This window comes from Gobius niger (assembly GCF_951799975.1).
Source record: "Gobius niger genome assembly, chromosome: 19".
NCBI classification, from domain to species: domain Eukaryota; kingdom Metazoa; phylum Chordata; class Actinopteri; order Gobiiformes; family Gobiidae; genus Gobius; species Gobius niger.
In genome coordinates this window covers 542,084-569,547 of record NC_136870.1, presented here as the reverse complement: position 1 = coordinate 569,547, position 27,464 = coordinate 542,084, and the positions used below count along the sequence as shown (strand labels likewise).

General features: G+C 46.6%; 1 protein-coding gene across 1 annotated transcript; it reads right to left on the bottom strand.

Moving 5' to 3' along the window:
- Nucleotides 1–8,589: 8,589 nt before the first annotated feature.
- On the bottom strand, nucleotides 8,590–26,701 carry LOC306978971 (NACHT, LRR and PYD domains-containing protein 12-like). Its single transcript, XM_079577725.1, has 13 exons — nucleotides 26,587–26,701; nucleotides 23,058–23,171; nucleotides 18,808–18,908; nucleotides 17,693–17,811; nucleotides 17,220–17,504; nucleotides 16,609–17,050; nucleotides 15,268–16,177; nucleotides 14,438–14,611; nucleotides 12,905–13,072; nucleotides 10,710–10,883; nucleotides 10,467–10,628; nucleotides 9,765–9,923; nucleotides 8,590–8,712 (listed from the first exon to the last, which is right to left on the bottom strand). The coding sequence occupies exons 1-13, from the start codon at nucleotides 26,628–26,630 to the stop codon at nucleotides 8,604–8,606; spliced, it is 2,961 nt and encodes a 986-aa protein (XP_079433851.1). The 5' UTR covers nucleotides 26,631–26,701; the 3' UTR covers nucleotides 8,590–8,603.
- Nucleotides 26,702–27,464: the final 763 nt, after the last annotated feature.

Below are 27,464 nucleotides of genomic sequence, written 5' to 3'. Positions count from 1 at the left end.
TCCTTCTGTGGACCCACCACCTGCAGGGGGCGCCATAGGGGCCGGTGCAGTGGGATTTGGAAGAAAATGGATGGATGCATGAAACATGAAACATGAGGTTAAAGTCGGATCACAACATATAGAATGAACCACATTGCTTTGCTCGGGGTTTTGTCTTTGGGATGAACTAATTTCACTGAGACAAAACATACAGTTCGTCAGTTCATTAGTTCAAGCAATGATTAAAAGCAATTATCTAAAGGGCAAATAATGGGAAACAATCAAACAGTCCATGCGGTGCATCAGGATTTTCAACAACTGTGTCATGTTGTCTTTTGCGAATAGATTTTAAGTTGAAATTTTACTATTTATCAGACAATGCTGTTGAAATTTCAATTTACTCAGCTACCAGAAACCGAGTCTATACAACACGTGCCTCACGATGTGCAAACCATAGAAAAAGATGACAAAAAGACTATACATAAAACATTTAAAAACAGAAACACAACCACAAGTTGCTTCAGTAAAAGAAGCAGCAGCTATTCAGAGCGGGTCAGCGCCTCAAAATGCCCATTCAAAATCAACGGTGCCCTTTCCTAAACGCAGACGAGACGCCGCTGTCTGCGAAGCCTCGACTCCACCCGACCCTGAAAATATTCATGAGCCGCGCGGTGATCGCAAACAAGCGCGCCCTCCGGGAGCCAATCGCTCGAGAAATTGGTCGCCCAACATGGAACTATCAGTGTTTGGCCACGGACAAACATGTAGACTGTGATATAAGCAGGGCCGTTTCTAGACTTTGCTGCAGTTGATGCACTGTCACATTTATTAGTCACCAATCAGCGCAAAGGAAAAGAAGAACATAGGTTGTTTAAGTCATCATCTTGAATATGGATATAACACGTGATGGGCTTTGAGAAACACCTGAGAGAAAAGTGTACAGTAGAGGTTTTCAAATATCTAGAATGGACTGGGTTGGTTCAGTAGAGCTGGGGTTCGGGGCCCGACTTTAAATAGGTTTTGTGTTTATAATATCATTTACACAGTAGGCTGGGTTGAATGGGAGTGTGTTTGAGATGCGAGTGAGGGACAACAGGTGCAAATCAGCTCATTGCTACAATCATCTGTGGTGTGTTCATTCACCTGCACTGTCCCGACCAAATAAACCAGTTCATTAAAAAAAAAAAAAAAAATCAGCTGCCAAGCGTAAAAAAACAAACAAAACTGGTTTAATAATGTTAATTCAAGTAGTTTACTGCAGGTGCTCCGGTTTTCCCTACCACTAAAAACATGTACAATAGGTTAATCCTCTGGCCAGGTGTTTCTGACCATTAGCCTGGCCACATCATGGAGATGGACCCGAGCGCTGGCCCAAGCTGGCAGCTCACTGCTCCTGTATGTAGGTCACCCAGTGGCATTGAGGGCGGCTCAAAATACAGAGAATGAATTTCCCTATGGGATTAATAAAGTATACCTTATCTCAGTTCATTTTGACTTTTAACCATTTACAGTTAGCAATTGTATCTTTTTTGTGTCTTGAAATAATGTTGAGACTCCTGCAGGGTCCTGAACCCCAGAATGGTTTGTGCTTGTAGTAAATGTCAGATTGGTCAAACACACGAGCCAGAGGCCTGTTCAACTTTGGCCCCTGATGATGTGGCTGATGTAGCGGACCCTGCGTTGTGTTGTGTTCTTTAAAGGACTTCTGGACACATCTGGAGGAGGCAGCCGCTTCAACTGGCACATAAAACAATATGGCGTTAGCCCTGACAGCAGCCCTGCCCACATGTACAGTCACAACACAAAAGAAAGAACATCCATCACATAAGTAACTCATGTGAACGGAAATGACAATAAGACAATATAAAAACTTAAAAGACATGTTGGATGGACAACAAAATGGAACATGATGGGACGATGGCTCTCGATCTAACCTCTCCATAGAAACCTAACAAAAGGGAAGATGGAATGGGAGGAGCTAACTTAAATAGGATTGTACAGAGACAGGACGTGTGTTATGGTTTGTGTTTTGTTCCCCTCCTCTTTGTGTTTTTCCTTTCCTTCTGTGCAGAGCTGGTGGTTGACGGGGGCGTGGCTGGCACCTGCAGCAATGAGGCACACCTGGACTTGATTAGGAACCAGCCTACAAATACTCTGCTCAGTCCTCTCCACACTGCCAGATAATTCCGTCTCAGTTGGTAGAAGCCTTACCTGCTTTTTGTCCTGACGTATTTTTATGATTCTTACATGTCTCCGTCTTTGCCCAGGTTGGTTCTCGTTCTGGGTTACCTCTGCTCCGTCCTGGTTCTACTTGCTGCCTGCCTGCCCCCGTCGCCTCAGCCTCTTCAGTTTTTGTTTTGTTTTTTGGAAATAAATTGGTAAACCTTACCTGCCTCAGTCTCCGCTTTGGGGTTCCTCCTCTGCAATCCTTAACAGAATTATCTGGCCAACATGGACCCCGCAGAGATTGAAAGATTTAAGCAGGCTCTCGCCCTACAAGCATCCCGTGTGGGCCAGCATGAGAGGACCATAAAAGAACTTGTGGACTCACTCCGCCAACTTAACTCAAATTTTTCTGAGTTAAGTGCTCGTTTTGACCAACTCGCTAGTCACCCTGCAGCCAATCCTCCACCAGTTCAAGTTCCACCTGCTCCTGTTGCGGCTTCTGCTCCTCCGGACCATCAACATGCCCTACCTCGAGAGCCCTTCATTCCCACTCCCGCCAGATATTCAGGTGAAATAGGGTTATGTGGACAGTTTCTACACCAGTGTATGCTAGTCTTCAACCAACAGCCGCTAACTTACTCCACTGATAAAGCTAAGGTAGCCTTTATTATGAGTTTACTCTCTGGTAAGGCTTCTGCCTGGGCCGTAGCTTTAGTGAATAGTAGTTCCCCAGTTTGTAATGCTATGGATACATTTACCAATGAGATTAGAAGAGTGTTTGACCACCCGTTACAAACAAAGGAGGCCAGTAGCCGGCTGCTTTCCCTACGCCAGGGTAGTGGTTCTGTTTCCTCCTACTCTATAGATTTCCGCATTCTAGCTGCAGAGACCGGGTGGGATGAGAAAGCTTTGCAGGGGGTGTTTTTTCAGTGGTTTAAGTGAGGAACTCAAGGACCAGCTGGCAGCTCGTGATGAGACTTCTACATTGGAAGAATTAATTTTCTTAGCCATACGTTTAGACAATCGTCTATCTGAAAGACGTAGGGAGAGAGCAGTTAGGAAGAGCATTCCCCCTCCCACTCTCTACTCTCATCAACCTCATCAGCCTGCACCTGCCACTCACCTGCCGACTGAATCATCACCAGCTGCTCCAACTCCTGTTCCAAGTTCTGAGGAACCCATGCAGTTGGGAAGGATGAGACTCAGCCAACAAGAACGCCAGCGTCGCCTTCGCCTTGGGCTCTGCATGTACTGCGGTAAAGCTGGACACATCGTTGATCACTGCCCTGCTCTGCCAAAAGACCAGGCTCATCAGCCAGCGGAGGGGCGCTGGTGAGCCACACACCGACTGATCCCTCCTGCGGACGTATCCAGCTTAAAGGTACTGTGTCCTACGCAAAGAAATCCTTTCCCCTTGTTGCCCTAGTTGATTCAGGAGCAGATGACAACTTTATTGACTCCATGTTTGTTTCCCAATGTAACATTTCTTCTGATGCCCTTCCTGAGCCCAAGAATGTTTATGCTCTTGATGGGAAACTTCTTGCCAGCGTTACGCATCGTACCACCCCAGTTTCATTACTCCTATCTGGCAATCATCACGAGACAATTTCTTTGTACATTGTTAACTCTCCTTCCACTCCTCTAGTTTTAGGCCTCCCCTGGCTTAAACTACATAATCCACACATTGACTGGTCACAGCTATCCATAATTAATTGGAGCCTATTTTGTCACAGCCACTGTCTACATTCGGCAGTTCCCTCGCTTGACAGATGCACACCTACTAATCCCAAGCCCATAGATTTGTCTCTTGTGCCAGCTGAGTACCATGACCTACAGGAGGTGTTCTCTAAGGACAATGCCTCATCATTGCCTCCTCACAGACCTAATGATTGTAGCATTGAATTGATCCCTGGCGCACCATTACCAACCAGCAAGCTCTACAATCTTTCCAATCCTGAGAGGGGGGCCATGGAGACTTATATCACCGATTCCCTAGCTGCTGGGCTCATTCGCCCCTCCTCATCCCCTGTAGGGGCCGGTTTCTTTTTTGTTGATAAAAAGGACCGTACACTTCGCCCTTGCATTGATTACAGGGGACTCAATGATATTACTGTCAAAAACAAGTATCCCCTTCCACTGATTGATTCAGCGTTTTGCTCACTCCAAGAGGCCACCATTTTTACCAAACTTGACCTTCGGAGTGCCATCATCTAGTCCGTATAAAGGAGGGAGATGAATGGAAGACGGCGTTCAACACCCCACTCGGACACTTTGAGTACCTGGTAATGCCATTTGGTTTAACAAATGCTCCAGCTGTGTTCCAGGCCCTTATTAATGATGTGTTGCGGGATATGTTGAATAGATTTGTGTTTGTATACATTGACGACATTTTGATTTTTTCTCGCTCTCTTCAAGAACATGTACAACATGTCAGACTTGTTCTACAACGCCTTCTCGAAAACAGACTTTATGTAAAAGCGGAGAAGTGTGAATTTCATGAGAGTTCTGTTGGCTTCCTTGGTTTTGTCATTGAAAAGGGGCAGATCAAGACTGACCCAGCCAAGGTACAGGCGGTTGCTGATTGGCCAACCCCTTCCAATAGGAAGCAACTCCAAAGATTTTTGGGATTTGCAAACTTCTATAGACGCTTTATTCGTGACTATAGTAAAGTTGCGGCACCTCTTACCAAACTTACTTCTGTTAAAGTGCCTTTTGACTGGCCTGCTGAAGCAGAGGCAGCTTTTGTGAAACTAAAGGACCTTTTTTGTTCTGCTCCAGTATTGTCTCACCCAGATCCTTCTGCCCAGTTCATCATCGAAGTGGATGCCTCTGACTCTGGTGTTGGAGCCGTCCTTTCTCAGCGCAATGCCACTGACCAGAAGTTGCATCCATGCGCCTTCTTCTCCCGTCGTCTAACCCCTGCGGAGAGGAACTATGATGTTGGCAACAGGGAGCTGCTGGCAGTCATCGTCGCACTACAGGAGTGGAGGCACTGGTTGGAGGGCTCGGCACAGCCATTCATGGTATGGACAGATCATAAGAATTTATCCTATCTACGTTCTGCTCGCAGGCTAAATTCCCGCCAGGCTCGCTGGGCACTATTCCTTGGCCGGTTCAACTTCACACTCACTTACCGTCCGGGGTCCAGGAACCTCAAGCCGGATGCCTTGTCCCGCCAGTTTGCGCCTCCTAATGAAGAACCTCCTACTGAAAATATCTTGCCTCCCACCTGTGTGGTAGGGGCAGTCTGTTGGGAGGTGGAGAAATCTGTCCAGGAGGCCCTTGTCAATCATCCCTCACCTCCAGGATGTCCTCCAGGCTGCTTGTTTGTGCCGCCATCAGCCAGATCTGTGGTTTTGCAGTGGGGCCATTCCTCCAGAGTCTCCTGTCATCCTGGATTTCATCGAACCCTTACCTTAATCCAGCAGCGCTTCTGGTGGCCCACAATGTCCGCTGACATCAAGGGATTTGTTTCTGCTTGCTCGGTCTGTGCCCGCAGTAAAGCATCCCACCGTGCTCCTGCTGGTCTGCTTCGTCCACTCCCGATTCCACACCGTCCCTGGTCCCACATTGCTGTGGACTTTGTAACTGGCCTTCCCCCATCTGAAGGTAACTCTGTAATTTTGACCATTGTGGATCGATTTTCGAAGTGTGTACATTTTGTCCCATTACCAAAGTTGCCCTCTGCCTTTGAGACTGCTAATTTGCTGGTTCAACATGTCTTCAAACTCCATGGCATACCACAGGATATTGTGTCAGACCGAGGCCCACAGTTCACTTCTCAAGTTTGGAAGGCCTTCTGTCGTGCAGTGGGGGCTACAGCCAGTTTATCATCTGGATACCATCCACAAACTAATGGCCAGACGGAGCAGGCGAACCAAGACCTGGAAGCGGCCCTCCGATGTGTCACTGCTCACCATCCGGTTTCCTGGTCCCTGCATCTCCCTTGGATTGAATACTCTCACAACTCCCTCGTTTCCTCTGCTACTGGTATGTCTCCTTTCATGGCTGCTATTGGTTTTCAACCTCCCCTCTTTCCCAGCCAGGAGACTCGAGTTGCGGTTCCGTCCATCCAGCAGCATCTTCAACGTGCTCGTAAGATCTGGCATGAAGTCAGAGCAGCTCTTTCCCGCACTGCTGCTAGGAACCAGCAGCTTGCAGACCGCCGCCGCTCTCCTGCTCCGGAGTATGAGCCTGGTCAGACGGTCTGGCTTTCCGCACGTGACCTTCCCCTACAAACTGAATCCAAAAAACTCTCTCCCAGGTACATTGGCCCTTACGTCATAGAACGGGTTATCAATCCTGCTGTGGTGAGGCTTAAATTGCCTCCTTCTCTAAATGTCCACCCTGCCTTCCATGTCTCCCTGCTGAAGCCTTTTTTGACTAGTCCTCTTAGCCCTCCGGCCGAGCCCCCTCCGCCCCCCCGGGTGGTCGACGGTCACCCTGCGTTTACTGTGCGGCGGCTGCTGGATGTTCGGAGGCGGGGCCGCGGCTTCCAGTATCTGGTGGCTTGGGAGGGTTACGGCCCTGAGGACCGCTCATGGGTTTCCCGGTCCCTCGTCTTGGATCCGTCGCTCTTTCGTGACTTTTATGCCCTGCATCCCTCTAAGCCTGGTAGACCGCCAGGTGGCGTCCCTTGAGGGGGGGGGCCCTGTTATGGTTTGTGTTTTGTTCCCCTCTTTGTGTTTTTCCTTTCCTTCTGTGCAGAGCTGGTGGTTGACGGGGGCGTGGCTGGCACCTGCAGCAATGAGGCACACCTGGACTTGATTAGGAACCAGCCTACAAATACTCTGCTCAGTCCTCTCCACACTGCCAGATAATTCCGTCTCAGTTGGTAGAAGCCTTACCTGCTTTTTGTCCTGACGTATTTTTATGATTCTTACATGTCTCCGTCTTTGCCCAGGTTGGTTCTCGTTCTGGGTTACCTCTGCTCCGTCCTGGTTCTACTTGCTGCCTGCCTGCCCCCGTCGCCTCAGCCTCTTCAGTTTTTGTTTTGTTTTTTGGAAATAAATTGGTAAACCTTACCTGCCTCAGTCTCCGCTTTGGGGTTCCTCCTCTGCAATCCTTAACAACGTGACTCACAAAGGGGCAGACAGTCAAAATAAAATACTGTCAAAACTGGACTAACAACTCAAAGACACTGCCAGGTATGATGGACACAGGACAAATAAACAATCAATAACACTGGTGCTTCACCAACTCACCAGGATTAACTATGTGATATATAACCCCGTTCCACTTAGGTCAGGACCACCATAGCCCCTCCAACGTATGACCTTCAGAGCTCCACCAGTAAGAGGAACCATCGTTCTCATTTGGGTGAACAAAGCACAAGTGACGGGGCCGGTCTCTGAGAGCGCAGGGCCATCAGGGCCAGGTGGGCCATCAGGGCCAGGTGGGCCATCAGGGCCAGGTGGGCCATCAGGGCCAGGTGGGCCATCAGGGCCAGGTGGGCCATCAGGGCCAGGTGGGCCATCAGGGCCAGGTGGGCCAGCTGGCCCAAGGGTGCCTCACCCACCTGAACTACACAGTTTGATGATTGGGTCTGAATTCTTTTTTAATAACAATAATAATAATAATAATGCATTTTATTTGTTAGGCATCTTTCTAGACACTCAAGGTCGCCTCACATCCACAAGTATAATTACGCAATTTGATCAAAAGTGTATCGCCCTGAGGCCCCGCAGCCTCCTCACAAAAGCTTATGCTAATGCTTACTATATACTTTGAAAGCTTCATATTTGACAGAAAGTGCAAAGGATGTTGCTCCATATACAGTACATTTAAATAAGTCATTTGCCCTGATGAGGCGTATGTCTGGTGTGTGTGTGTGTGAAACAGAAATGGGTTCACAAACTTTTCAAATACATTTATTCACAAACTCCTTCCAGCAAACGTGAGGCACTGGCTGATCTGACTCTCCTCTCTATTCTTGTTTTTAAAGTGCTCTATAAAATAAAGCTCGGACCGTGATGTGTCCCACTTGATTCCAGCACCGATTCCACCGCCTGGTCTCGCCGACAAATCCAACCGAGGCGCACTTCCCCTGAAACACACCAGAGGGTGCTCTCCATGTACTGATCACTGCACTCTTCCTTACACTTAGTGGAGTACTCTACACGGCTCTGTATAAAAATCCTGTGTACTTTGAAAATCAGAAAATATCTACTATGATGAATAGTCCATGGACAAATGCGAGCCTTCACAAATCTGACTGAAAGACATTAAAAAGGAGGCAGATTTGATACTCCAATCCTCCACAGTGATTGAAGGTCAGCGTGTTGGAGAGACATTAATGAACTAAACTGTTCTTTATAAGATTCTAAAACCATTCAAAAGCAAAGGCGGAAACATGACAAATCAAAACCCTACTGTCAACATTGTAAAGAAAATGAAAAACACCCACATAAACTTCATTAATGATGAAAGTTTGAGTGGAAGTCATTGTTGAGAGAGGCTCAGCGCTGGTTCAAATGTAGTTCCAGTTCCGTGAGGTTCTGAGGATTGGAATCACGAGCCGAGCGTAGAGCCTCACAGCCTTCCATCGATATCCCACAGTCCTTTAGCCTGCAAGATATCGACCAATCAGAAAGCTGTAAAAAGTCATCTTACTCAGATTAGCGGTTGGTCAGGCACAATAACTTCAAAGAATCTTTATGAATTGAAAAAGCTAACGGCTGCTAATTGTGTGAACTACTTTCTCACGCCAGCCTAAACTATAGTTGCATCTAAAAAGTGACCAGATAGCTCCTTTCTGCTTTCTCCTTCTCTATTTCCTGAACCTCTGAGGCCGACGTCATGAGGTCGACCTTGAGGAACCTTTTGTAGTGAGGAGCAGGAGCTTCAGCTGCTCCTTCTGCGTCAGGACAATCTGAGCCTTCCTAACCCAGCGGAGGAACAACTGCTACATATCCTCCTGCAACTAATTCTAAGGGACCAGATGGAAGTTGTCATTTTTATTCTCTGAGGCACTTGAGGAGCTTCTATGTTAAGCTTGTGCATGACGGTGGAGATAGTTGGTATGGGTAACACCTTTGTGAGTGTCAGTGCAGGATTTTAGAGGCAGTTGTGGTGAACAGGTCTGAGCTCATTCTACACATGAGGACATGGAGGAACATGTAGGGGGAGGAAAATACTTCCTTTTAATATTTCATTTTGTAAAATCCATCTAGTCCCTTTAATGATAATTACTGAGCAACAGCACAAATGTCAGAATGATGAGTTAAAGAAACAACTCTTTAAAAACTGCACTGTTCAATAATGAACTAACACAGACTGACCTGAGCATGTTATTTCTGTGACTTAATGTAGGATCAAACAGTATTTCCATCATCAAATATTCACAGAATCCTGTCCTTTAGTTCACCGCAGGCAGCTGCTAAACATCTGGTCTTTCACAGTGGAGCTCACGCGAATGAACCAGCTTTGACCTTACTTAAACGATCATGGATCTTGAACGTTCATATATTGCCATGTTTTAAGGCTAAATCTAACAAAAAACATATTTTTTGTGATTGATTTAATAACTACAGAAACTTTGATACATTAAAAAAAAGAATAAAAAGTGATGGAGTGACAGAAAAACAGTGTACAGGCCAGAATATGTGACTGCAGCAAACCTGAGTGTGCGGAGACTGTGGGGCCCCTGGAGAGCGGTCTCCAGTGGAGCCACATCCTGTAGCTTGTTCAGACTGAGGTCCAGTTCTTCTAGGCGAGTCTCCCTCAGAGCCTGGGCGAGAGAACGGACTCCTTCGGCAGTGACCAGGGAGCAGCGCAGCCTGGGAGTGAAGAGACACCAAAAGGGATCAGATTCTTAGCCATTCTACAGCAGCCCCTGGGGGACTCTGTCAGGATTTACACTAAAACCTCACTTTGTGCTTTTTTAATAGCTGTGTGAACTCATACAACTCATGGGCCGATGTTTCCCAATAAAGTGTTAGAAAATATGTTGCAATATACAATCATAGTCATGGCCGGGTGAGAAAAAGGCACTTGTCCAATTGTTAGTTTTACTTTCTTATTTCAAGCTCATCAGCAGTTACAAATGTCACAAATCAAACTAAGTAATCCACGTAAGAAGGTGGAGATTGAAAATCACCAAAAAACAGTGTTTATACTTTCAATTCAAGCCATTTAAAGTGATGAGGTAAGTAAAACCACTCATAGTTTGCAAAATTAAGCGAAAGAGAGAGAAATGTCAAAAGTAAACAATCAAGCCCCCCCATAGGTGAAAACAGTTTCCCAAAAACCTGCATTGCACATTTGGAAGAGCACCAATGCTGTAATGGGACAGTGCATGCAGGAAAAGGGCTTTGAGTTACCTTAAAGTCTGCACTCTGGATCGCCGCAGTCCGTCGGAGAGCAGTGTGAGCCCGCCGTCTTTGATGGGGTTGTAGCTCAGGTCCAGGTGAATTAGAGGGCTGGAGCTCAGAGCCAAGGCCAGGGACAAGCAGCTCTGTTCTGTCAGGTGACAGTGGGTAAGGCTGGGGAGAGGACCACAATCACAGGCGTCGCCAAAAGCCATAAAAAAACAACATTTTGCATTGGGTAATTGTAGAAATTACCTGAGGCTCACGAGTTTGCAGCGCGGACTGCTTAAACCTGAAGCCAGCAGCTCCAAACCCAAGTCCTGAAGGTTCTCGTTCTCATTCAGGTCCAAACACTCGAGAGCAGAGTCCGACTGGAGGACAGAGGCCAGAGAGGAGCAGCAGCGGTCGGAGAGACCACACGATGTCAGCCTGGGACACACAACACGGCTTATGACACGGCTTATACCCGGGTTCGATTTCCACCTGGACGGGGTCTTTCTGTGTGAAGTATGCATGTTCTCCCCATGTCTGTATAAGTATAAATATATACAATAGGTTCCTGGGGCTGTGGGGCCAGGACAGGGCTAGGATAGTTCGGAAAAAACTATAGGAATAGGACAGGGGTGCCCAAAGTGGGGTTAATACTAACTACCTCACATTCATTCCCAATGGTAAATATGGATGCAGTACACTTTTTGGCCACCCGTGTCAAATTGGGGGCGCTGTTTCACTCCTTTCACAAAGTTAAGGAACTTTTATTGCAGACGTTGTTGACATCAACAAAGGTAAAAAAAAAAAATAGTAATTTGACTCATAATTAATTAAAGCTGAACTGACACTTTCAAAATCAAACGAATCAAATGTGACATTTTCAACAGTCAACAAATGAATGAGGTAAAGTCACGACTTTAGGCTACTGTAAAACTGTTGTTGTTTACGGTTCGCAATATATTGCTACAATTGTTGATTTTGTTCAACTACAATTAGGATTTTTCCATAGTTAACCTTTTTTAATGGAGTAGTGGATGTTGGTGAATGGCCACCATGTCCCAACAAGGCTGTGATGTCAGTAAGGAGGGGGCGGAGTCATGTTTTGGGCCAGAATCATGGGGAGAGAGCTGGTTGGCCCCATTAGGACCTTTTAGGCTCCCTGAAGGTGTGAAAATGACCTGTGAATATGTGGAGTTTCTGACTGACCACTGTCTTCTCTGCTACAAAAAGAACAAACAAGTTCCTCTTCATACATGACAACGCACCATGTCCTGCTGTAAAGAAAACCTCTGCATCACTGGCTGCTATGGGCATAAAAGGAGAGAAACTCATGATGTGGACCCCCTCCTCCCCTGATCTCAACCCTGTTGAGAACCTTTGGAGCCTCAACAAAAAAAACATCTATGAGGGTGGGAGGCAGTTTTCATCCAAACAGCAGCTCTGGGAGGTTATTCTGACATCCTGCAAACAAATCCAAGCAGAAACTGTCCAAAAACTCAACTCAGATTTTTGAAGCTGCTTCACACAAGGGCTCCTATGGTAAAATATAACTTGACCTGTTAATATTTTTTTGATTGAAATAGCTTTTGATTTCAGTAAATATGACCTCCTAATGCTACACATTCAACAAATGACCATTTTCAGTGAATTACAAGCTTTAAAATGTATTGAAACGATGAGTTGCATAATAATTTGGAACAGTGGATTTTGAGGTTTTTACTATATTTATTTTTGAAAGAAATACTTTTTTCACTGGGAGATTTTTTCAACCACATTTAAATGATCCTCTACCAGGTACAGACTTGAAAATGATGCTGACTCTCATTTGAGTTGACAATTTAGAAAATCTAAGAAAAATATCATTTGCATAATCATTTGGAACGCAGTGCAGTGCCTTTAAGTGACTCCTTTCTAAATAAATTGCGGTAGAGGCTACACAGATAAGATAAGATAAGATACGCCTTTATTGATCTCACAATGGAGAAATTTACTTACTTACTCTTAGAAACACTCAGGGTGTGCAAATGGGCAGGAAATGTGAAAAAACAATTAAATAGTAAATAGTGGTATCTTTTATACAATGACTACTAAGGACTTTGTGAGGAGAAAAAGTATAAACAGTAAATAATAAGTAAACAGACTATAACAAAAAATGTAATTGTCAGTGTTAGCAGTGCAGCTTTACATCATGGTGCCAGTGGTTGATAAAGTGACGCAGGTAAGTGATGTAAATATTATTGCATGTATTCTGCAAAGGGGTTATTGCACATGTTACTTTACAGTCTGACAGCAGTGGGGATGAAGGCTAACACTGAAGGGTCCAAAAAAAAGGTTGGAAACCACATATAATGAATCACGTTTACTCCTACATTTGTGGACACGCGCTATGTGAATCTAACCCTCTTGACTCTCTAACCCTCTTACATAACATTACACTTATCAACATATGGTTTGGTTACCTGAGAGTTTGCAGCGCCCCCTGTGGAAGCTTTAGGGAAGAACACAGCATCTTCACTCCTATATCCCTGATCGGGTTTCGACTCAAATCCACTTCTTTTAGGCTGGACTTCTCCAAAACTTGGGCCAGAATCTTACAGCTGGCATATGTTACCCTACAGTTTGCCAGTCTGCGGAAGAGTAAAAAAGTAAATAAATAAATACAATTTAATAAACAGTGCCACAGAACATCAGTGGCAGGTTCCCATGGATGAATTATAAAGACCTGGAGAGGGTATTCATCTTACCCTGCCCCTCCCACTTTTGTTGTTAAAGAATTTCTGTTTTGAGAAAGCACTTCCTGTGAGTGGGGAATTCCACTGTTGTCAATGGTAATTAAATAAATGAGAATTAAAGAAAAAGTAAAAGAAAATAAGTTTGCCTCACCTCAAGCTTATAACAGAGTGGGAAAATAGCATGAAAAAGTGACCTCCGTGACCTACTCACAGCTAAGACACACATGCCTTCTATTGTTCTGGCTGATGGACGATCACTAGAGAATAAAACAGATTAACTGCTAAGCTCTACCCAGAAGATGGTGAAAGACTGTTGTGGAGTGGAGGGAGCTGCGCAGCAGGAAGAGGAAGGAGGAGGTGGAGAAGCTGACCAGTGCAGGACACCACGCTCTGAAACATGCACAAACCCAAGAGGCGCTGCACCGTTTCAGAGGATCAGAGGAGACTGAAGGCGGCCAGGTTTCCTCTGGGTGCTACGTTTTCCCCGACCTCCAAAAACATGCTGGTCAGGTTGACCCACAGTGGTGGCACGGCTCAGTTGCGGCGGCTCAGGACTAACACCTGAACACTATTTTGTTGTACGCTTGTACAATGACAAATAAAGCACTTACTTACTTTCTGTTGTCAGTACGTTATCATTAGGTGATGCACCTTTTTTAAATGACGATAACGTACCAATAACGAGCTAAAAATCTTTGGTGACTAAAACATGGCGTTAATGAGTTTTCGTTGACAAAACAAAAATGGGAGAAAGCAGTTTGTGGGATTTTTGCCTGTCAACCTTCATCCACATTTCCAATACTTACTTCCAATACTTATTTTCAATACTTATCAACCTAAATGAATTTTTTTGGCCGCTTTGTGGTCCTGCAGTCTGACCCAGGCAGAATTCAAGGACATCAAGCACCAACAGCCTGCTTGTGGTCAGCTGACAGGGCACCCACAACTTTCATGAAAGTTTCATGAAGGTCTTTCGTCTCTTCCGGATAAACTGCTACTTTGTTAGATTTAGCCTAGTGCATGCTTCTGCTTGCCGAGCCAGTGGAACGCGCACCCCAAAATAAAGAAACAATTTGAAAAATCAAAATCGCTCTTTTCACAAATAAGATTGATTCAAAATGTTCATGTTAATAAAAGAGCCGCTCGAAAGATCGGTCGTGAATGTTACCCCACCACAGTGCATCACTTTCTCCATCTTTGAAATATTTCTTCAAGTACACATTCCTGTTGTGAATTTAAAGGAGAAAAAAATAGACTTACATCAGGGTTTCCAGTCTGCAGTTTGGGCTGTTGAGTCCCGCGCAGAGAATTTCGAGCCCTGTGTCTTGCAGCCAGTTCGACCTCAAGTCCAGTACTCTGAGCGAGGATCGATCTGACCTCAGGGCTGCAACTAGAACTTCGTACTGAGCCTTGGACAGCAGGCATTCAGAGATTCTGAAGGAGACATGATACTGATATATTCTCTAATAAAAGTACATGGACTTTATGTTATGAATATAAAGGCTTCTTTTATCTTTATATGGTAGTTTGGACATGGAAAGATTTTGACAGTTTGACAGTTAAAATCTTTCCTTGTTTGGTGTTCTCACAACATCAATGAGTTTTGTTTAGGACATTTCTTCTGGTAGTTATGGTAAGATTACATGTACATTGTCTCTGTGGAAATTTGTTATCAGACCTACTGTATCTTGTAATCCCGGGCAAACCCCTCAACACAGAAACGGAGCAGAAAAGATTTGGCTCAGCTTACCATTTCATTATGTAATGGAATATGGAGAGTTTGCAGCCTGTATGCTAGTGTAATACCTCATTTGAAAGCCAAGACCTTGTAGTTTCAAGACCTGTGTGAGTGAAACACAATTGACATTACCTTTGTCGCTCCTAGCCCTAATCCTAACCCTGATCAGGTGGGACGGCAACAGGTTAACTGGTCATTTCACGGACGACATAAGCAAGCATTTGATTAAAAGCAATGATTTCTACATTCGTTTCTGCTTGAGTTCAATGCACCGTGGCATTGGCAGAGTTTGAACCTCCATCTGAGCAGGAATCAATTCACTTTGGATAGTGGCGTGTTCTTCTCAGCTTACCGCACTGTAGTGTAGTTCTTGACGGCAGGGATAAGTCGTAAGCGAGCGCCTGGAGAAGCGTTGTACTGACTGAGGTCCAGGACATCCAGGACGCTGTCGGACATCTGCAACATGAATGCCAGGGCGGAACACTGAATCTCTGAGAGCTCCGTCGACCTGTTCTCAGACTTGAGGAAGTCCTTGATCTCCAGTGTAACAGAATGGTCGTTCATTTCCAACAGGCAGTGGAAGACATTGATGCCTCTGTCCGGACAGAGGAACCGGATCTTTGCGGACTTCAGCCGATTCAGGGTTCGCTGCACTGTACCGGGTCGGACCAACTCTGAGCCAAACAAGCGACACAGAGGTTTCCTGTTGGAGTCTACGCAAAGGCCGTGAAGGAAACGCACCAACAGGTCTAAGTGGCCTGACTCACTTTTAAAGGATTTCAACAAAGCTTTGTGCAAAAATGTTTCAAGGTACTCATCCAGATCGAATGGCTGATCCAAGTTCTCCTGCTCATCACCATCTTCAGATAAGAGGAAAGACTCCAGAACATCCATATTCCTTTCAGTTAAGCAATGGTGCAAGTAGACCGCAGCCAGAAACTCCTGCACGCTCAGGTGGATGAAGCAGTAGACTGGTCTGTCAAAGATGGCGCCCTCTCGTTTGAACATCAAAGTACCCGAATCATCGGTGGAGTCGGTCACGTCCACACCAGCCTTCTGCAGGTCCTCTTGGTAAAACAGGATTTTTCCTTTCTGCAGCTGCTCAAAGGCCAGCCGCGCCAGCTTCAGAAGAGCTTCGCAGTCAGCCTTTGTCAGCTCCAGGCGGATGTTTTCCTGCTTGTCCTTTCTCCTCCTCCTGTGAGTTAGAACCAGCAGGAAGTGGGCATACATGTGGGTCAGCGACTGCAGCAGAGGGCCGGCATCTGGGGACGAGGAAATAAAGGATTATTTAGAAACCACACAACATGCACGGGTGATGACACGGTTTAATTTGATAAACAAATAACCTGTTGATTATTTGTTACGATTAATCTCGTTTGGAAATTGTATTTAAACAAACTTCTCCAGGTGTCAGGCCTTCAAAATAATAGCTCAAAAGGCCAAAAAAGTGAGCTAACACGAATCTGTTGCAGCGATGATTTTTAAAAAGGACTTTCATGTTTAGATCTGGCTATATACAACAAAATCCAGATGGGCCACTTTAGTAGGTAGAAGAAGAAACAACCAAGTTTGCGTGATATGTTTCCCGTAAGTCAATCCAGCTTGCATTTACTATTGTAGCACCCTTTCAAAACAGAACCATAGCTTTATGACTGTAGGATGGCACAGCTTAACATCATTACTAGGCCCCTACCTGTGTCCTCAGTCCCCAGCGCGAGCACGTGGTCCATGATGGTGGCCGTGATCCAGCAGAATACTGGGATCTGGCACATGGTGCGAAGGCTGCAGGATGTCCTGATGTGGGCGAGGACTCTATCACACAAACGTTCCTCTGTGAACCTTCTGCTGAAGTAGTCCACCTTCTGGGCATCGGTGAAGAAGCCCCTGACCTCCGCGACCCTGTCCACGCACCGCGCAGGGATCTGACTGGCCGCTGCTGGTCTGGAGGTGATCCACACATGGGCATCGGGAAGCAGCAAGCCCCTGATGAGGTTCACCAGCAGCGCACCGACGTCTGCTTTCTGTGAAACGTCGGAGATGGTCTCACAGCAGGCGAAGTCCAGGAGAAGTCTGCTCTCGTCCAGGCCGTCCAGGATGAAGACAACCTTTCTCAGTTTCAGGGTCTCAGGGAAGTTCTGCAGCTGACAAATAGTAACACTGCGTCAATCTTTCACATGTATTTGACCTTGTAGTGACCCAAAGACCAAACCAACTTTTTTTTTGGCTGATAAACTGTTTAAGAGATTTTTTTTTATTCGTTGAGAAAATGGCCATGGAAATCTATTGAGAAACAGTGGGGCGTACCTGGTCAGCGAGGTCCGGGTGGAAGGTCCTGATCATCTCCAGCAGACTGAACCTCTGCTTGTGGACCAGGTTTAGCTCTCTAAAGAACAGGGGCACCACTAGATCTATGTCCTGGTTCTGCGCGGCCCGGCTCCAGTCCAGTGTGAACTTGCACACCAAGAAGGTCTTCCCAACCCCCGCCACGCCCCTCGTCAGGACCACTCGGATTGGTTTATCATCTGGGGAGAGGGGCTTGAAGATATCGTGGACTCCGATTGGGCCGTTGACGGACGCGCTCCTCCTCAACTGTGACGGATATTTAAAGAAGGGATTGTGACTGGTTTAGCTTACTTGGTAACTTTTTCATTCGAATAAACACAGAGAAAATATGTTTGGAATTGGTTCTACTGGAATATATGTTTGGAGATATTATATATCAAAACGGGATACAAACTATGAACTACAAATGTTCTTATTTCGTCTGTAAAAGTTACCTCGTGCCCGTGGGCGATGTACAGCTCCGTGTAGACTTGGTCAAGAACTTTTAAGCACTCAGTTTCTTCTGTTCCTTCACTCACACTTCCAAAACGCCTCCTCAGACCACACCGATGACCTGGGACAGATTCAGCCGATTTGTGACTTGGTGACAGGAGGGAAAAGGCAGGAGAAGCATGTTTCCGATGGACAATCACTGGGTGTAAACACTGGAGGACACTCAGCGGCAGAGGACATTTGTAGTTGTAGAGCACTTTTGCACGTTTTGTCATGTTTACAACCCTAAACATAAAGATTTTATTTTGATTTTTTTACTGAAAGTTCACACACAAGTAACAGAATCATGTATCATTTTGCTTTCACTTCACAGTTGTCTGTTATTTTTCCAAAAATAGAAAAGTGAAAAGTTGGGCGTGCATAAGTATTCATACAGCATGAATGAATTTTATTTTATTATTATTGACCTTTATTTAACCAGGATAGTCCCACTGAGATTAAGAATCTCTTTTTCAGGGGAGTCCTGGCCCCAGAGGGGAATCTATGTACGTGTTTTTAGTGGTAGGGGAAACCGGAGTACCTGGAGGAAACCTACGCAGACACGGGGAGAACATGCAAACTCCACACAGAAAGGCCCCGTCCAGGTGGGAATCGAACCCCCTTTGTGGAACCCCCTTTGCTGCAATAACAGCAGCAAGTCTTTTGGGTCTGACTCTACAAGATTTGCACATGTATTTCTTTGTCTTTTTTCTTAATATTAACTCCTACCTGAATGTAGTCTGGTGAGACCAGAATGATACTCTTCTCTATTGTCAAAGGGACCATTCGGGGCCTCACGTCCTCATTTGCCACTGGTACTAAACTTAAACGGATCCATGCTATCAGATTCCTTTATTTGCGGTCCTCTCAAAAACAATCCAACAATCCACCATTGTTGTTTATTCATGTGAGACACTGTTAATCTGAGGAATACAAGGGGCTGATGACGATGAAGACCAGCCGCTGGGGAAAGTCACATGACACTTCCATGCCTATACCGTATAGTTAGCAAAATGACACTTTAAGTTCTTATGCTCGCTCCACTCTGTAAAGTAAAGTGCTTCTGTGTTAAACGTACTTTCCACTGAGCTGGATGCTCTTGAGTTGTTTTCAGGCCCAGTCGGATCAGGAGAACAGCTGTTACAGTCCTTGTCATTGTGTAGACCGGAAGGAGCCACTCTGAAAGACAAACTATTACAGGCATTTGAACAACTGTCAGTCACACAGAAAAGGGAAGACGTGACTTGAATGATCAAAAGTGTTCTGGGAAAATCTAGCAAATGCATTTTATAGACACAAATTACATTAACTGACATAGGACAAAAGTCATATATATATATATATATATATATATATATATATATATATATATATATATATATATATATATATATATATATATATATATATATATATATATATATATATATATATATATATATATATATATATATATGACTTACCACTTGGCTAGCTCAAGTGGTAAGTCACCCGACTTTCACACAGTAGACACCGGTTCGAATCCCCGTTGGGGAAATGGGCTGCCAGTGTGGGTCCTTAGGCAAGACCCTTCACGCTACTGCCTACCTCATACAATGATGAGAGACAATGAAATGAATGACATGCCGGCTCAGACGTCGCCCGGACAAACAAGGTCTGCGTCACCAGAGCACCTCGATGTAAAATGGGCGACTGGAACAAGGCGGAAATGGGAGAGATGCGAGAACAGGGCTCTGATGGAATGCTACTACTCCAGTAACCCTAGTCAGAGGGGCTACATGCAGAGGATGTGGGAGAAATGGTTACTTCGAAACCCACAGTCCAAACTCACGGCAAAACAACTTGTAGCTCAGTGTTCCAACATCCACAAACGGCAGCTGCTATCACAACTTGAGCTGGACGAGGTACAAAACCAATGCTCCGGCAGAGCAGAGGGGAGTTAACACCAGCCCCCCAACAGAGATTGGGTACGAAGCCCCAATAAGCGCCATCACGCTGAACGAGGCAGCGACTGACCTGAATAATAAGATCATGGCAAAAATGTCCAGCAGGCAACCCCGAAGCCAATTACAGAGGCTCAGAGAAGTACTGTCAGAAAGTCTCCTAGAAGATGTGAATGCAGCTCTGAGAGCAATTCCTACATCAACCATCACTGAAACCAATGAGCTGATATACTCCACAGCAGCAGTGATCCTAGAGACGCTTGGCTATCGGAAGAGCAACCATGAGATGAAATACCCACCATGGAAAAGAAGGCTGGAGGAAAACATCAAGGCAGCAGGGAGAGAAGTGAGTCAATTGACAGAGGCCTTGAAAGGTGCAATGAAAAAGCAAGTACCCAAAAGGTACAGCCAGATGCCCATACCTGAAGCATTGGAAACTGCCAAACAAAGGCTCCAAGCCTTGGCCAGCCGCCTAAAGAGGTACACAAGAGACAACGAAGCCAGACGAGTAAATCGTCTGTTCGCAACTCAACCAGCGAAAGTGTCCGCTCAGTGGCAGGGTAACAATAACAGAGCAGACCCACCAAGGCTGGAAACTGAACAGTACTGGAAAGGCATATGGGAGAAGGAGGCAGCACACAACAGTGATGCACAGTGGCTGGTGGCTCTGAGAGAGGACCACAGAGAGGACCACAGAGAGGACCACAGCAACCTCCCTGAACAGAATCCAGTTACCATCACAGTGGCAGACATCCAAGAAAGAGCCTCAGGTATGAAAAGTTGGACAGCACCAGGCCCTGACATGATACACGCCTACTGGCTTAAGAAACTCACGGCTCTCCATGAGCGCTTGGCAGCACAAATGAACCAGCTGCTGAGGGATGGAAATCACCCTGAATAGTTAAACGAAGGGCGCACAATCCTGATCCTGAAGGATCCCTCAAAGGGTACAGTCCCATCCAACTATCGGCCAATAACCTGCCTCTCCACAACGTGGAAGCTCATGTCCGGCACCAGAGCGGCTAAGATAAGTAAGCACATGGATCAATACATGAGCACAGCTCAGAAGGGAATCGGTAAAGATACCAGAGGTGCCAAACACCAGCTCCTGGTCGACAGAACAGTCGCTCGAGACTGCAGAACCCGACACACTAACCTGAGCACTGCCTGGATTGATTACAAGAAAGCCTACGACTCAATGCCACATACTTGGATCATTGAATGCCTGGAGCTATACAACATCAACAGGACTCTAAGAGCCTTCATTGCAAACTCCATGAGGTTGTGGAAAACCACCCTTGAAGCCAATGGCCACAAGGAGACGCCCTGTCCCCACTGCTGTTCTGCATAGGTCTGAACCCCCTCAGCCAAATAATCAACAAGACTGGCTATGGATACGACTCAGGAACGGGGCCACCATCAGTCACCTCCTCTACATGGATGACATCAAGCTGTAGCTAAGAATGAGCGAGACATCGACTCACTGATCCACCCGGATATACAGTGCAGACATTGGGATGTCATTGGGACTAGAGAAGTGTGGTCGGATGGTGACTAAGAGAGGGAAGGTAGTCCACACAGAAGGGGTCTCACTCCCAGAAGGAACAATAGCAGACATTGAGGACAGTTACAAGTACCTCGGAATCCCACAAGCAAATGGCAACCTCGAACCTCTGCCAAATACCTCCCACGAGTAAGGCAGGTCCAAAGAAGCAGCTCAATGGCAAGAACAAGTCCCGGGCAATAAACAGCTACGCCCTGCCAGTAATCAGATGCCCTGCAGGAATAATAAGCTGCCAAAAGGTGAGACACAGACCACAGATGTTAAGACGCGAAAGCTCCTAACCATGCACGGAGGGTTCCACCCCAAATCCAGCACCCTGAGACTGTACGCTCGCCGTAAGGAAGGAGGCCGAGGACTAGTGAGTGTGAGAGCCACTATCCAGGATGAAACATCCAAGATCCATAAGTACATCAAGGACAAGGCTCCGACAGATGACATGCTCAGTGAATGTCTCAGACAATGGGGAACAGAAGATGAGGTGCTGGAGGTCCCGTCATGGGAGGACAAGCCCCTACACGGCATGTACCACCGAAACATAACTGAAGTGGCGGATATACAGAAATCCTACCAATGGCTAGACAGAGCAGGACTAAAGGACAGCACAGAGGCTCATCATGGCTGCACAGGAGCAGGCCTTGAGCACCAGAGCAATAGAGGCCCAGATCTACCACACCAGACAAGACCCCAGGTGTAGACTGTGCAAAGAGGCCAATGAGACAATCCAGCACATAACTGCAGGGTGTAAGATGCTGCAGGGAAAGCTTACATGGAGCGCCATCACCAAGTGGCTGGTATAGTGTACAGGAACATCTGTGCAGAGTATGGGCTGGAAACCCCAAGGTCAAAGTGGGAAACACCTCCAAAGGTGGTCGAGAATGACCGAGCCAAGATCCTGTGGGACTTCCTGATACAGACGGACAAAATGGTAATGGCGAACCAACCGGACATTGTGGTGGTGGACAAAGAGCAGAGGAAAGCCATTGTGGTCGACATAGCAATACCAAGCGACTTCAACGTCAGGAAAAAGGAACATGAGAAACTAGAGAAATACCAGGGGCTCAGAGAAGAGCTGGAGAAAACCTGGAGGGTGAAGCATCAGTGGTGCCCGTGGTCGTTGGGGCACTCGGGGCAGTGACCCCCAAACTGGAGGAGTGGCTCCAGCAGATCCCAGGAAATACATCAGACATCTCGGTCCAGAAAAGTGCAGCCCTAGGAACTGCAAAGATACTGCGCAGAACCCTCAAGCTCCCAGGCCTCTGGTAGAGGACCCGAGCAGGAGGAAAAAGAGAGACCGCCCGCGGAGGGTGAGGAAGAGTTTTTTTTAATATATATATATATATTTTTTTTTATTACCCCCAGAGGGACTACGAAAAGGATTTATTCAGGTAAACAAGTTACTTAGTATTGCTTTAAACGTTTGATCGAGACTGTATTTTCAGTTAGGTTAGAGTGCTAGGGAGGTAGAAAAAGAAACAACCAAATTAAACAGGATTACACAAAACTGCGGGAATGATTAAAGTACTTCTCCGAGTATATTTTTTGTCACAATCTATGGAGAAATGTTTCCTCAAAAAAACAAACTGCTGTTGTATGTTTGTGAAGGCTCTCATTCGTCCAGCAAGTATTCATCCTCGTTTAAATCGTCGACTAGACTACTACAACTAAACCCAGTGGAGTCAATGATTGAAGCAATAACTGCTGTGTAGATTCCACTTTTTCTATGTTTCCAAGTGAAGGTTTCGATGTCTGGAGACTTTTGCCTGCAGTGACTCCCCTTAAACCCACAACACAATGCATTTAAAACAGAGGAATTAGACTTACTCCAGGTCATCAGGCAGAGGCCCCTCACTGAAATCCGGAGGGTGCTCTTTCGACCAATCACTGCACTCCGTAACACAGACAGACTCCGCCTTGTTCTCCAGGGCAGCTGTCAGTCTAAAAAGTAAAAGTATTTGTATCATCATCATCTGTCCCCTTACAAAAGAATGGTGAAGCCAAGCCCTATATTAAAGCATGGTAAGATATGGTTTATCCGTTTCATTGCATTTATATATTTCTGTGATTTTTCTATCGTTAGCATATTATAAGATGGAATATGAGAGGACACTATTATACACGATTTTTTCTAAAGTCAAATCTACAAAGAGGATTCAGAGGGCGTCTTGTAGACGCTAATTTTATCTAAAGTCTTTGACCAGGTCTGTGCATTCATTTATGGTTTCTGACAAGGCTTTGACCTCACCTAAATCTGGACAAACATTTGGATCATGCATAATTTGCGATGTTTGACGGTTAATGTCAGAGGTGGGAGTAAGTCACTAAATGCAAGTCTCGAGTCAGGTCCAAGTCTTGAAGGTCCAAGTCCCAAGCAAGTCCAAGTCAATCGGTCATGGGGTCAAGTCAAGTCAAGTAATAGCTTTTGTCAAATCAAGTCAAGTCTTTCTTTAGCCGGCAAGTCACCTCAAGTCGCAAACGTCAGCATTAAGCCAAATTCCATCCATCCATCCATTTTCTTGTGCTTTATCCGGGGCCGGGTCGCGGGGGCAGCAGTCTCAGCAGAGATGCCCAAACTTCCCGATCCACACACACCTCCTCCAGCTGTTCTGGGGGGACCCCGAGGCCACACCAGGCCAGCTCGGAGACATAGTCCCACCAGCGTGTCCTGGGTCTTCCACGAGGCCTTGTCCCACTAGGACATGCCTGGAACACCTCCCGCGGGAGGCGACCAGGAGGTATCCGGAACAGATGCCCGAGCCACCTCAGCTGCTCCTTTCGACGTGAAGGAGCAGCGACTCTACTCCGAGCTCCTCCCGGGTAACCGAGCTCCTCACCCGATCTCGAAGGGTGCGCCCAGCCACCCTGCGAAGGAAACTCATTTCGGCCGCTTGTATTCGCGATCTTGTCCTTTCGGTCATTACCCAAATCTCATGACCATAGGTGAGGGTGGGAACGTAGATCGATCGGTAAATCGAGAGCTTTGCCCCGACTCAGCTCCCTCTTCACCACGACAGACCGATACAGCGACCGCATCACTGCTGACGCCGCACCGATCCGTCTGTCCATCTCACGCTCCATCCGTCCCTCACTGAGAACAAGACCTGAGATACTTGAACTCCTCCACTTGAGGTAAGGACTCCCCACCGACCTGAAGAGGGGAAGCCACCTTTTTCCGGTGGAGAACCATGGCTTCGGATTTGGAGGTGCTGATTCTCATCCCGGCCGCTACACACTCGGCTGCAAACCGCCCCAGGGCAGCTGAAGGTCCTGGTTTGTTGAAGCCATCAGAACAACATCATCCGCAAACAGCAGAGATGAGACTCTGAGGCTCCCAAACCGGACACCCTCCGGCCCCTGGCTGCGCCTAGAAATTCTGTCCATAAAAGTAATGAACAGAACCGGTGACAAAGGGCAGCCCTGGCAGAGACCAACACGCACCGGGAACAGGTCTGACTTACTGCCGGCAATGAACCAAGCTCCTGCTGCTCATACAGGGAACGGACAGCCCTTAGCAGAGGGCCCCGGACCCCATACTCCCGGAGCACCCCCCACAGGGCACCACGAGGGCCCCGGACCCCATACTCCCGGAGCACCCCCCACAGGGCACCACGAGGGCCCCGGACCCCATACTCCCGGAGCACCCCCCACAGGACACCACGAGGGACGCGGTCGAACGCTTTCTCCAGATCCACAAAACACATGTGGACTGGTTGGGCAAACTCCCACGAACCCTCGAGCTGGTCCAGTGTGCCACGACCAGGACGAAAACCGCATTGTTCCTCCTGGATCCAAGGTTCGACTATCGGCCGGATCCTCCTCTCCAGCACCCTGGAGTAGACCTTACCGGGGAGGCTAAGGAGGGTGATCCCTCTGTAATTGGAACACACCCTCCGGTCCCCCTTCTTAAAGAGAGGGACCACCACCCCGGTCTGCCAATCCAGGGGCACTGTCCCCGACCGCCACGCGATGTTGCAGAGACGTGTCAGCCAAGACAGTCCTACAACATCCAGAGACTTAAGGTACTCAGGGCGAATCTCATCCACCCCCGGAGCCACCGAGGAGCTTTCTCACCACCTCGGTGACTTCAGCCCCGGTGATGGGCGAGCCCACCTCCGAGTCCCCAGCCTCTGCTTCCCCATCGGAAGACGTGACGACGGGATTGAGGAGGTCCTCGAAGTACTCCTTCCACCGCCCGACGACATCTCCAGTCGAGGTCAGCAGCCCCCCACCCGCACTGTAAACAGTGTTGGTGAAGCACTGCTTCCCCCTCCTGAGGCGCCGGATGGTTTGCCAGAATCTCTTCGAGTTCGACTGATAGTCGTCCTCCTCAAGTCAAGTCATGTGACCCGAGTCTCCCACTTCTGGCTAATGCTAACGGCTAAGTTCCCGGACTAGCCGACTTGCTAACTGTCCGCGTATTAGGATCGAACGCTGCTTCTTCTTTTTATTTCTATGTGCAAAATGAGGAGAGCGAGAACAAACTTTCAAACGTAAACGATCAAGCTCCCTCCCCTCTTGATTGGACCTGACAGGCTGGTTCACAGGAAAGCTCATCTCATTGGTCAAATGAGATGGTCTCATTGGGGTTAAGCAACTTTAGAACACATTTTTTCATTTATTTTTCACACGTGACATCAAAATGCAGGCCGAGGCACTTAATTATACACAATCTATTGAATTAGCACATTAACGAGGCTTTGACCTAAATGTGGTTGACAACAGCTGAAAATAAGATCTGGATCATTCATAATTTGCAATGTTTGACGGCTAATGCTAATGGTTACAGGAAAAATACATTCAATTCTGAAGGTTTCCCGGAGAAACCGGCTCGCCAAATGAAGCCTAGGCGTTAATTCAACCTGGGAGACTAATTCCAGCATCACCTCCAGCCAATGATCGCTTCCAAGAGGGCCACACCTCCACCTCAGCCATCAGCGTAAGAGCCGCACCTCTGTAGCAGCCAATCATCGCCCTGGGTCCTGCTTTTAAGCCTCAGCAATCATGGTTCGTTCGCTTCCCAGCTGTGCTGCGACCCACCTCCGCCCCGTCTCCGCCTCTTCTGTCCACGTCTTCCTGCTGCATCTTCACGGGTCTTCCATACCACCACCAGTGTCCAGGCTCCGGGGAAGACATCCCTAACTACAAGCTGTTCATCCACACTGACTTTCATACATCGATGTTACCGCCGGGTCTGATCGCCAAAACTAATATACATGTCAATAAATCTTCCTCATCGCTGCTTTTGTCTGTTTAAGTCTATCCAGGTTGAAATGTCCGCATACATTAGGAGCAAACGCCTTTTCTTCTTTCCATTTCTATGTTGATAATCATAATGAACAAACAAATGACTTACTTGGTGCCATCAGGTCGAGGCTCGGCAAATAATGGAGGCGTCATTCTTGAGCAAACGCTAATGCGGTCCAACTCCCCCCTGTCCTTACTGTCAGGCTTCTGCAATTAAGCAGAACAATAACCAACACTTACAGTGTTCTTTAATATACCTGACCACTCAAAAGTTTGGAGTCAATGTCCTTATTCAATGAGCGTAACATTAAATTCATCAGAAATACAGTCTGGACATTGTGAATGTTGTGCAGGTTATTGACGGAAGTGAGCGGGGAAGTCTTTAGGAGTTACTGCGCGGACGTTTTGCTCCTCGTATCATTACGCCTCACAATATAGTCCCCCTTTTTATCTGCTTATAAAATTGACATGTTACATTTCTGTGTAAATATACTTCGCATGAAAACACTTCACGTAACTTTATTTAAATAGGGAACACGTGGAAGAGCTTGGTAGCTTCTATCGTGAGCTTTTTTGGAGCTATGTGACATGTGGGAGAGGCTGCGTATGTGTGAGCGCACGGACAAAGACCAGACGGGGATATATTAACTAGGCTAAAGTGAGGTAAGAGCATATCTCAGTATGTAAAAACGGTGGCCTATTCCTTTAATAACTACTGAACATTGAGTAAGTGGAAGTATGTGAAGAACTATTCATTATGAGCTAGGCATTAACTGTAGTGGGGAAGTAATTATTGTTCTTTAGGAGAGATACAGCAAGCAACACTTTTGTTTCTGTTTCTGTAGATAGATTAAAAATAGTTATATATCAAAATGCCCTGTCTAATATGTAAACGAAATAAACCCATACATTTAAACCCGGCTCTGTCCATCATTCAGATTTTGGCGCCACCACATTTTTTTATTTTTGCGCATTTTCATGTGATCA

Excerpts from the sequence above, each read along its gene's own strand:
- LOC306978971 (XM_079577725.1), bottom strand. The coding sequence starts at position 26,630 with ATGACGCCTCCATTATTTGCCGAGCCTCGACCTGATGGCACCAA. Across the intron at positions 17,812-18,807 it reads AGCATCCAGCTCAGTGGAAA|GTCATCGGTGTGGTCTGAGG; the intron begins GTACGTTTAACA and ends AATCTGTCCCAG. Across the intron at positions 10,629-10,709 it reads TGCAAACTCGTGAGCCTCAG|CCTTACCCACTGTCACCTGA; the intron begins GTAATTTCTACA and ends TCCTCTCCCCAG.